Raw genomic sequence first — 12,737 nt, forward strand, 5'->3', positions numbered from 1 at the left:
ATGGAGCATTCCTTTTATTGAACTGTCTCCATCTGATCCCGTCAATGTTTGCATCATGTATATTGGGGCACTGATGTTTGATGCATATGTATTTGTAATTGTTACATCTTATTGGTGAATTGACTCTCTTATCAATGCATAATGTCATTCTTTGTTTCTTGTAATATTATCCGGCTTGAAGTCTGATAATAGTATAGTCACTCCAGCTATCTCTTGGTTACTGTTTGCATGGAATACATTTTCCAATTTTTCACTTTCAACTTGTGTATGTTTTTGGATCTAAAATGAGTATCTTATAGATAGCATATAGTTGGACCATTTTTTAAAATCCATTCCGCCAATCTCTCTCTGCCTTTTAATTGGAGTGTTTAATCCATTTAAAGTACCTATTAGGAGCACCTGGGTGGCTCAGTCAGTTAAGCATGTACCTTCAGCTCAGGTCATGATCTCAGGACCCTGGGATCGAGTGCTGGATCAGGCTGCTCCCTGCTCCATGGGAGCCTGCTTCTCCCTCTCCCTCTGCCTGCTGCTCCCCCTGCTTGTGCTCTCTCAATGAATAAATCTTTTTAAAAAATAAATAAATAAAGTACCTATTAATACAAAAGGTTTCCACCATTTTGCTATTTTCTATATCTTATAGCTTTTTTGTCTCTCATTTCCTGTATTCCCTCTTTTGTGTTTAGTTGGTTTTTTGTAATGTCATTTTTTAATATTTTTGAATAACATCGTCATAATACATAACAAAATTTACCGTCTAACAATTTGTAAATGTACAGTTCAGTAGTGTTAACTATACTCACATTGTTGTGCAATAGGTCTGTAGAACTTTTTCATCTTGCAGAACTGAAACTACACTTCTTGAACAATCACGCTCCATTTTCCCATTTTCTCCTACCCCTAACCACTGACAACCACAATTCTATGAATTTCACTATTTTGATACTTCATATAAACGGAATCATACAGTGTTTGTCTTTTTGTGGATGGCTTACTTCATTAGCATAGTGCCCTCAAGGTTCATTCATATTGTTGTGTGAGAAGATTTCCTTCTTTAAGGCTAATATTCCATTGTATGCATATATCACATTTATTAGTCCATTTATCCATCAATGGACATTTGGTTTGCTTCTACCTCTTCACTATTGTGAATAATGCTGCAGGGAACATGAGTGTGCAAATATATAGTTTCATGTTTTGATTACCTTATTTCCTTTTGTATATATCTATAAATTTTTTATCATTACCATAGGAATTACATATATACTAAAGTTGTAACAATATGAATTTCACCTACTTTAGAGTTTTGCACAAAAACTCTACTCATGTGCAGCTCCATTTTATATTATTGATGTCACAAATCTTTATACATTGTGTGCTCAATAACCTAGATTTAGGGACACCTGAGTGGCTCAGTTGGTTGAGCGATTACCTTCAGCTCGGGTCATGATCCCAGAGTCTCGGGATCGAGTCCCGTGTCAGGCTTCCTGCTCAGTGGGGAGTGTGCTTCTTCCTCTGACGCTTTAAATATATCTCCCTGTTGTCTATTGGAATTGAGGGCTTGTCCTCATGCCCTGGAACCCAGGAGGTGCAGCAGAGGATGACACAGCCCTGCCTCTCAAGCCTGTACCCTCTGGGCTTCTGGTGGCAGTGGCAGACATGCCAGCCTCTGAACCACCTTCGGGGTCAGTAAGCTTTTTTCTTGAAAGATAACACATGTTCAGGGCTGATAGCCCTGTCAGCTCACTTCCTGCCTATAAAATCCCACAAGTCCAACAGCCTTCCTTCTTTCCATCTCTGTCCCCTTAAGTTCAAGCTGGTAGTGTTTCTACTGAAATGATTGATTGGATCCGCAAGTCACTTGCCCATAGTCTCTTCAGCGGTGTCCAGCCACACCCTTGGTGAACTCTCTAAGTATATATTCTCATTGTTTATAATATAGATAGACTATGAATTTTATAAATCCTTCAAGTTCTGGTTCCTATATGTTTAGCAATTCCTTCTTTATCTGTCTTCTCATGTTTTATTATAAACAACAAGGAGAAACCAAGCTGCCCATTCAACATTTTGCTTAGAGACCTCCTCACTAAATATTAACGTCCTACTTTCTGTTCAACAGAACACAATTCAGCCAAGTTCTCTACTACTTTATATCAAGGATTTCCTTTCTTCCAGTTTCCAGTAACATGTTCCTCATTTCTGTCTGAGATCTCAGCAGAAGCATCTTTAACATTCATATTTCTACCAAAATTCTTTTCAAGGCAATCTGGACTTTTTCATTCAAGCACTTCAAAACTTCTCCTCTACCCATTACCTAATTCCAAAGTCACACCCACATGTTAGGTATTTGTTACAGCAACACCCTACTTCTCAAAACCAAAATCTGTATTCATTTCCTAGAGTAGCAATAACAAAGTTACACAAATTAAGTGGGTTAAAGACCATAAATTTATTGTCCCATAGTTCTGGAATTTAGAAGTGTGAGATCAAGGTATCAGTAGGGTATGTTCCTTCTTAGGGCTATGAGTGATAATATGTTCCATTCCTTTCTCCTACTTTCTGGTGGTTAGTTGGAAATTTTTAGTGGTCTGTGACTTGTGCTGCATCACCCTAATCTCTGCCTTCATCTTCACTTGCATTCTTCTGTGTTTGTCTGTGTACTAAATCTTCCCCTTTTAATAACACCAATCATATTGAATTAAGGCCTACCCTAATGACTTCATTTTAACTTGATTATCAGTTAAGACTCTGTCTCCAAATTAGGTCACATTCTCAGGTTATGACTCCAGCATATCCTGGAGATACAAGTCAGCCCATAACATTGACCTTCTTGGATTTGTAGATTCATGTCTGTCATCAAATTTGGGCCATTTTCAGCCATTATGTCTTCAAATAATCTTTTTGCTCCTTTCTCTCTCCTTCTGGGACTCCCATAATATGTATATCAATATGTCTAATGGTGTCCTTGGTCTCTATTCAAGTCCCTTAAACTCTCTTCCCTTCACTCTTCCTTTTCCTCACTTAATGATTTCAGTTGTCCTATCTTCAAGTTCACTGACCCTTTCTTATGCTTGTTTCAATTTGTTTGATTCCTTTTTATAATTTCTGTCTCTTTGTTGGTATATTCATTTTGGTCCTTTATTGTTTTCCTGGTTTCCTCTAGTTCTTTATCCATGTGTTCCTTTATTCTTTGAACATAAGACAATTGTTCTGAAGTCTATGTCTAGTATGTCCTTTATCTGGGCTTCCTCCAAGGTGGTTTCTGTTTTGTTCCTATGAATGAGCCATGTTTTCCTTTTTGTTTGTATTTCTTCTGATTTTTTGTTGAAAACTGGGACTTTGACTATTATAACGTGATAAATAAGATCTCCACCTCCCTGGGATTTGCTGGATTTTCTTATTGTTGAGGACTACAGTGGTTGGTTAGTTTTGAGACTTTTTCAAACTATTTTTGCAAAGACTATTCCTTTCATGTGATCACTGAAGTCTCTCTTCCTTTAGCTTGTATTCAGCAAATGTTTTGACAGAGATTTATTTGAATGCCAGGAGCTTGATTTGGAGTTTGCTTGGTTGCTATAAACCATTGACTTTTCCATGGTTCTGACAGTTTGTAGGGCTTCTCTCTCTTTTTCTTTTTCCTCCAGTGTTTCTGTGGGGGAACAAGAGCTTAGAGCTTCCTAGTCTTCTATTTTGCTGATGTCATTCCTCTGTTGAATTTTTCACTGTTCACTCTGGATGGAGGAATATGAATGAAACCTACTTAGAAATAAAAATTTTTGAAATTTGAACTTTTTTAAAGTAATGAAATGACAAAAAACAGTCACAAAATTTCCACTTGCATTATAATACTTAAAAAAGAAAAACTTCATTTTTTGCCGTTTGAAATAGATTTTAAAATATTTTTTAACCTTAAGAATTGGTATTTGGAGAGATAATCAGACATTTATCCTTGGTGTTTTGGGATTTTTTTTTTTTTTGGTGGGGGAACTATGTTTTAGGTACTATAAGAACTTTAAGAACTTAAGTAAACAAATAGTCTTATTTATTAATAAGAGAAATCTCTAGTTTACTCATTGTAGTCGTTTCACAAACCCCACTGAAATTACTGATTTAAAGAATGATCAATTCACTTTAAAACCATGAGATGGAAGGGTGATGGGAAACTGGACATTCATATAATGCCAAAGTATTATTAAATGAATTACTTAGTGGATACAAGGGTAAAAACATAACTGTACAATAGAAGGATCAGAATCACCACCCCAATCTGTAGGTGAATCTTAGCATGTAAATATGGAGTCAGTAATATGTAAAATGTCTTTTGATGTACACTGAGTACTTAAGTGTACTGAGTACACTGACAATGTATTCTGTCCAAAAAAAGTTTGAATCCACCAAACCAATAGATATAATCTCTGGCTTTGAGGAAATTTCAGGAGACAGACCCTACTTAATGGAAGAACAAGCTAAATAATAGCATGAGGATGTAACCACATAAATCCAGAAGATGGGGCATTCTGCAGAAAAATAGCAGGCTCTCTTCAGCAAGACCTAGTCATTTAAAAAGAAAAAAAGAGGACTACACTAGATTCTAAAAGATTTATTGAGATAACTAGATATAGTAGTCTTGAATTTGATATTAGTTTGGGTCAGTTAGGGATGTCTAAACATGGTCTAAAAGTACTAATAAGAATACTTACTGAGACAGAAAAGTGAGAATTGATGGAAAATGCAAATTATCACACTGTAATCAAATTGCATGTAAGAGATCATCTCATTATTGTTTTCAAAAATATGGAAAGTTTGTGTATAAGAAGAAAGGGATCTAGAACAACAAGTGTTGGTGAGGATGTAGAGAAAGGGGAATTTCCCTCTTATACTGTTGGTGGGAATGCAAGCTGGTGCAGCCACTCTGGAAAACAGTATGGAGGTTCCTCAAGAAGTTAAGAATAGAGTTACCCTATAACCCAGCAATTACACTACTGGGTATTTACCCCAAAAATACCGATGTGGTGAAAGAAGGGGCAGCTGCACCCCAGTGTTCATAGCAGCAGTGTCCACAATAGCCAAACTGCGGAAGGAGCCGAGGTGTCCTTCAGTAGATGAATGGGTAAAGATGTGGTTCATATATATAATGGAATATTACTCAGCCATCCGAGAGGATGAATACCTACCATTTGCATCAACATGGATGGAACTGTGGGATATTACGTAGTGAAATAAGTCCATCAGAGAAAGACCATTATCATATGGTTTTACTCACATGTGAAATATACGAAATAGCGCAGAGGATTATAGGGGAGGAAAAACTGAATGGGAAGAAATCAGAGGAGACAAACCATAAGAGACCCTTAACTACAGGATACAAACTGAGTGTCGTGAAAACGTAGGTGGGTGGGGAGATGGGTGAGGGGCATTGAGGAGGGCATGGCATGTGATGGGATGAGCACTGGGTGTTATATGCAACTAATGAATCATTGAACACTACATCAAATACTACAAATACTAATGATGTCGTATATGTTGGCTAATAGAATTTAAATTAAAAACAAGGATCTGGAAGGATATACACTTAAGATATATGGAGAACCATGATTTTTAAAAATTTTTGTTATGTCCATATTTGCTAATTTTATATACTGATTCTGTGATGAAATATTTCAAATATAAATTACATAACAATTGATTTTTCTGATTCTCATAATCTGATAAGCAGTGCTTATAATACATGCCACATTTAAATTTTGTTTCTTTGAAACTATAGTGTTTTAATCCCTTTATTTCTTAGATAGAGAGCCTGGATTTTTTATTTTTACTAAAGACAATTGAGGAATTCTATAAAAGTGAAGATGGAGAAAATCTGGAAATCCTCTGTCCAGTTCAAGGTCAAGCCTGTGTAGCTAAATTTGAAGATGGAGTTTGGTACAGAGCAAAAGTTATTGGTAGGAAATTGCACACTATTTCTACGGGGAAATGTTATGCTTAAAAACTGAAAACACTTGAGTTGGTACAAATTAAATCATGGAAGTGATATTATTTGATCTTACCCATTTGCTCAGTTATCTTTAAAAAGCTAATGGTAATGTTGGGAGGTGAATCTCTGAGTCCTTAGATTTTGATTTGACTAGGACTTAAGTATTTTGTTGTTGTTGTTTTCTAATGTCTGCCTTATTTAAAAAGTTAAATGGTGCTAAACAACTTACACTGCACTCTTCAAAGGCACATATTTTAGGGTTGCCTTGCTGGCTTAGTTGGAAGAGCATGCAACTCTTGATCCTCAGGTTTGTGAGTTTGAGCTTCATGTGGGGTGTAGAGATTACTTAAAAAATACTTGAAATTCTTCAGCTGTTTCTTTTGGTGTTTATTTGTGTTATTTCTTCTAAATATATACTACTTTGTTGATATTTTTCTCTTAGTATTATCTATTATTCTAGTAGATAGCAATTTTAGATTTCTTTTATGCCTTCCCCACTCCATCCCCATAATTGTATCACAATTTTAGTTAATCCATATTCTATATAAATGTTTTCACTAAGTCATAAAGAATACTTTATTTCTATTTCAAATTAATGGATCTAAATTTCACTTTGTTTTCTTTAAATTTATGGCTACATTTTCCTAATTGTCCAAAACAGTTTTCCACATGATTGACTTTTCAGGTAATGTTAGTTTTTTTGTTTTGTTTTGTTTTGTTTTTCTTCTAGTGGTGGAAACATCCTTCCATCTTCTCCAATTAGACTGCTAGTCCTCTAAGCTTATTACACTTCTGTTATTCAGGGAATTTATTTCACTTGACAGTATACTTTGTTTTCCTGTATTGGGTCCCTTGTTTTATGGATCCCGTGTTTACCTCTTAAGTTAACTCCTCTGTTTTTGGGGAGCATCTTCTAATTGTTTCCTCAGAATAAATGGAGGTAAATTTTGAGATCTTTCATGTCTCCTGACTCTTACTCTCATACATGATTGATAATTTGGGTAAAAAATATTCTTAAAATTTTATCTCCTGTCCATTTATTTGTTTTGTCTAAAACGATATCTCCATTCAGAGACTTGAGGAATGATAAGAATTTATTGGCATTAGTACAGTTAAGAATATCCTTCTGGCATGAGAATTCCAGTGGAAGTGTGGAGGGATTCCCTCACCTTCTTACACTTACGGTAAAATGTGTCTTCTCAATTACTGCAGATACCAGTTACCACACGGCCTAAGTTTTTTGAAGTGTCCTCTTTAGTACCAGTGTTCTTCCATCTGCTTCCACTTCTGCTAAGGAGCAGAGAATACCTGTACTTTTTCCATTTTTGAAATTATATATACTGTACTACTCTTTGAATTTGAAAATTATGGCAACCAGATTAGTAGAATTATACACAGGTATGCTAAGAGAGGCTAAAGTCAACCATATATTGTGAGTATTTTCAAAAAGGTTGGTGTGATAGGTTTTTATTCAAACTTCCATGTGTTTGAACTTTTTAGGGGATTCATTAGTATCCTGTAAAATATAGAGACTAGATTGACATGGAGGTCTGTCTCTGCTTATTTTTCATAATATTCCCCCCAAATAATTTTTTTTAATTTCAGTTAGGTATCATCATATGAATGAATCTTTAGTTTGATTATTAAATCTTTTGCCTTAATCACCTGTGTTGACTAAGAGTAAACATTTATTAAGTGCGTGCTTACTTTGGTGCTTTGCAAATTATTTTAAATAGGTGAATCCTCAAAAAAAAAAAGTCTTATGGGATTGGATTCTATTGGTATGCCCATTTTACAAATGAAATAATGAGGCTTAGAAAGAAAAACGAACTTGCTCAGAGTGATATTTTAGAAAGAGTGATTATCTTGCTTAGAGTCACATGGAATTTGACTGGATTCTAACCCAGTCAGTCTTAACACCTAATTTTTAACTTTTAGGCCACAGCACCTAACATTTGATGACTGTGTTGTTATCCTGATTTTGATTGTCCTTTGGAGATCTTAAAATTGTTAATTTCTCATTCACCAAGTCTGAACAACTATGCATTATGGTTGATTTTTTTAAGTCCACATATTAGAAATATTTTTATATTAAAAAAGTATTAAGTTTATATGTTGATCATAAAAGTATTCTAACATAGTTGACTGTCAATTAATCTAAATTTTGCTAGATAATTCTCTGTTTTCTTTCCAAGTTTGTGATTTCTAATTTCATAATTTTTGAAGGATTGCCTGGACATCGTGAAGTTGAAGTTAAATATGTGGATTTTGGTAACACTGCAAAAATAACACTTAAAGAAATGCGTAAAATAAAAGATGAGTTTCTAAATCCCCCAGAGAAGGTAATCTATTGTGAATCATAGGGTTAGAATACTAACACAAATATGACAGTGTTTTTAGAAATAATTTTTTCATAGAAATGCACTGTTAACTAACATTTTTGTCCGTAAATAATTTGATAGTTGGAATATAGAAAAGAGTTGCTGTCATTACTGTAATTTCCTATGTAGCAAGCATAAATCGTTAAGATATATCTATATCTTAGCAAAGAAGCATTAATTATAAATGTATATGTGTATGTATGTTTGTGTCTTTATAAGTATTTACTGGTCTGCTGCTCTTAATGTTACTTTGAAATACCAGTATAATATGGTAGGAAGATGATGTATTTTGTGAAAAAAATCTCATCATAGAAGTATTTTTACAGCATTTCCATTTATGTTTAAGTATATATAACATGTCCAAGAGAAAGAGAGAAGTCTGGAAGAATAAGTAAAAAATTATCCTTCTCTTGGAATCATATTCCCCAGAGATAAATAAGGTTAATACGGGGCTTGTTTTCTAACTCACATTACACCTAGACATTACACCTAGACATTGAATTGTAGTTAAACAATATTTTTCATTTTAAAAATGGGTAAAATATGATAGGAAAACTTGAAAACATAAACAAAAAGAGGAATCATTCAGAACTATTGAATATTTTTATAAATATAATTCTAAGATACGTCTTCTCTGTTTTTAACAATTATAGGATTAGACAAATAGTCCTATAACCTGCTTTTCTCATTTAACAGTATATCATGAGTATCTGTAATTCTTTCAGTAGATGCTTGTTGTATCGGTGTCTGTGCAATAATTCAACCAAATGCTCTATTGATTCCAGTTACTGGTATTTATAAAATATTTTATAGATAAGTTTTACATATTTATTTTCTAAATATATATTCAAACAGAGTTTTTTGTACACATATAAAATTTTATTTTATTTCTAAAATAACTGGAAATTTTACTTTTTCTTAATGGTGCAATTTTGTTTGACACAGGCAATTAAATGTAAGCTGGCCTATATTGAACCACGTATAAGGACAATGCAGTGGTCCAAAAAAGCTAAGGAAAAATTTGAAGAAAAGACTCAAGATAAATTTATGACATGTTCAGTCGTTAGTAAGCTATTTCCATTTTTATTTGTTGCTACGTGATTATATATAATTTTAAATATGAATAACATTATAATACAACACTTGTCAGATCTTAGAATAAATTCAATGTGTCATCAGTAAGAGTAGTGAGAGAGAACATTTATTGAGAATTAGGTATAGTGGATATAGTTGCAGGCTCTAGAGTATAAAATCAGTACAAGGCAAAAATTGCCATTAAAGATCAAGCTATCCAAGGGGTGCCTGGCTGGCTCAGTTGGTGGAGTGTGTGACCCTTGATCTTGGGATGTAGGTTCAAGCCCCACGTTGGGTGTATAGATTACTTGGAAATAAAATCTTACCAAAAACAATCAAGTTATCCTGGACATGGCCTCTTGAAAGCCCTAAAGCCAGGAATTAGCTTCTCTTATTTCTGTTTACATTTCTGCAAGGGCTCTGTCCTGATTTTGGGATGATGAGTGCTAAAGTTTAATGTGCAGGAAAGTGAGGCAAGGTGGAACATAACCATTAAATAGTTTTCATATGTTTTTTCATTTCATTTGACTTAAGTAAATTCAACTTTAGGCTCTCCCCATATTTTGAAGTTATTTCTTTTTGGAGTAGTTTGGGTCCAAGATTACAGGCTGACAACTAGCTCACAATTTTGTAGCCCGGCATGTTCTGAAAATGAAAAGTTGAGTAGCAAAACCTGATCTGAATTGACATGAAGATAGATAGATGATAGATAGATAGATAGATAGATAGATAGATAGATAGAGATAGATATAGATAGATATATAGATAGATAGATAGATATATAGTATATGGTCACATGAAGATAGATAGATGATAGATAGATAGATAGATAGATAGATAGATAGATAGATAGATAGAGATAGATAGAGATAGATAGATAGATATATATATGGTCTGTATCTTCTTTATAGTGATTATTCATATATTCCATTTCAGGATAGTAATGTATGTATGTAGGCTGCTGCCTCAGAATCTGCTGGGGGTATTATAAAATATGAGGTATATGTTTTATGTAGCTTTTCTCAGTTTGACGTTCTGAAACCTGTCTGGCCCCAAGGGGTTTGGATGCAGGTGTTGGGGGTGGTAGGAGTCTGTTATTTATCTAGCTGTGTTGGTCTTACTAAGTATTAGCCCAGGACATGCAAAATTATATTTACTTACGGTTGATTTATGGGAATTTCCAGGGTAATTTTTACTGTATATACTTGTTTGCATTTATCATACTACCATCAAATGAACCCAACCACCAGAAGAGTGTTAGCCTGTGTTACAGTGAGGAGACTGAAGCTTAGTGATCAGCTGCTCAAGGTTATCTAACCAGGAACTGATGGCATATCAGTGATAATTTATTCACGTTGTTGATATGAGAAATTGTTCTGAAGAAATAGTTTCTTTAAAGAGCAGTGTGGTTATAGATATTGCATCCTCAGTCAATAACATTTTTATATCTGGCTTCTCTGATGTAAGCAGTAAGTTAAGGGCTTCTTAGTCCTTAAGTAATCTCCACTGGTTTTGAGCTGACTTTAACCTAGATAATTCTGCTTACCAACTTTGCTTTTGGTATTTCGTTCTATTGATTTTAGCTCCCCCTCCCTTCCATGGACAACCCATCAAGACTGGACTTGGTTTCTTTCTTGACTCCTTCTTTTTCTTACTTAATTACTTGTTATACCAATAACATTCAAACACTAGTCATAACGTAGTTATTATGCTAGATAATTGGTTTGAGCAGGGCCTTCTAGCACTCCTTAAATATAAAAGATCTTACCCCATTAACCTGCACAATGATGAGATTAACGTTTAAGACGTTAATAATAGAAGGAGAGCCTTCTATTAACATGCATTGTTACCTTATAAAGCAAGAGATATTTAAATTTTAATTAGCAGAGCAGGGAAGTTGGTAAAGGTACAGAACATATGGAAAGTTGGCCCTGTTGGAATAAAGAACTCTATGTATGGGAGATATGAAGTCAAAGAACCAACGGGAACACAAGACATGGAAAGTAAGGAGATGAAAATTAATTGGCTCAGCATTGCTTAGCCTTTTATTTTTAAATGATATATCTGGTCCATTGAAAAGTAGGAATCATTTTTAAGCTCTTGAAAAAAGTTTTCTAATATGTATTTTTATGACTAGATAACATAGGATGCTGGTAACCCTTTTCTTTTTATTTGGAATCATCATTCTGACCTGCAGCTACCAGCTGCTGTTGTGTGGAAGGTGTAGGCATAAACTGCATTGAAGTGTACATTCAGTGCGTACTTCAGTGCATTGACGTTTATGTTTCCTAAAGAAATTACTCTGTTGTTTATTCAGATACATATTAGGCAGGTTCTCTGTGCTTTGTACCATAAGTAAGTAAATAGGCATATGAGATATAAACTTTACCCCTAGTTAAACTCCCAGTTTAGTTTAAGAAATAGATCTAAATGGATCTACTTGTTTAAGTAACCAATATGTATTCTTAGATGGTTTGTTCTAAAAATACGGGGATGGGGAAAAAATCCAGATTCCAATCTCTACTTGAGGATTCTAGATTGAGGTGTTGTTGTTTTAAACTTTGTGCCATTCTTATAAAAGCTGTAAACCTTTGCAGATAATCACTGGCCTGAATTTCATTCATTTGTCTTCTGGAACTTGGGTGAATTTAATAGAATAGTTTAAAAAAGTATCAGAACACTTCTTCAATGAATATATGTCAATTTATATTTTTCTGAATTTAAAAGTTTTAAACTGCTTTTGATTTGTTATAGAACAGTACACATAATCTAAAATGAAAATTTTATTAATTTGCATATGCTACAGATAACATTAACAATTGTTTTATGTTTGCAAAATGCTACTTTTACCCCTACAGAAACTTTGATATTATTCACCAAAAAACCACACAAATGCAAAATGAAATTGTTTACAGCTTTTTTTTTAATTGCCTCATTTAGTATGTTTTGCAACATATTTATTTCTTTCCCCATTAAGACGAGTTTGGTCTTAATGTTTTACAGAAATTCTGGAAGATAATGTGCTCTTAGTTGAACTTTTCGATTCTCTTGGTGCTCCTGGAATGACTCCTACCAGTATAAATGACCAGCTAGTCAAAGAGGGCCTAGCATCTTACGAAGTAGGGTAAGTAGACCTGTAAGTGTTTGTTAGTTCGTACATAACACTTTATTCACAAAAAGGAAAACTTACATATCATTCTCTTAAGGATATCTGCTTAGGCCGTAGCTTTGGGAGTTTCCCCCTGTTCTTGAGTCAAAAAAAATTGGGGGAAAAATAACTGGAGTCATTAGTCTAATGGAGAGTAGAGTGC

At 34.2% G+C, this 12,737-nt stretch overlaps 1 protein-coding gene across 2 annotated transcripts in view; it reads left to right on the forward strand.

The window, feature by feature from the left end:
* Positions 1-12,737, forward strand: part of RNF17 (ring finger protein 17) — a 122,869-nt gene that overhangs the window by 47,950 nt on the left and 62,182 nt on the right. For both annotated transcript variants that reach the window (XM_008692102.2, XM_008692103.2), the window contains exons 16-19: positions 5,786-5,939; positions 8,198-8,313; positions 9,298-9,418; positions 12,430-12,550. In XM_008692102.2, the coding sequence (XP_008690324.2) occupies positions 5,786-5,939; positions 8,198-8,313; positions 9,298-9,418; positions 12,430-12,550 (512 nt within the window). The remainder of the gene's footprint in view (positions 1-5,785; positions 5,940-8,197; positions 8,314-9,297; positions 9,419-12,429; positions 12,551-12,737) is intronic.

The sequence above is a fragment of the Ursus maritimus genome, unplaced genomic scaffold, assembly GCF_017311325.1.
Source record: "Ursus maritimus isolate PB19 unplaced genomic scaffold, ASM1731132v1 scaffold_10, whole genome shotgun sequence".
Classification (NCBI taxonomy): domain Eukaryota; kingdom Metazoa; phylum Chordata; class Mammalia; order Carnivora; family Ursidae; genus Ursus; species Ursus maritimus.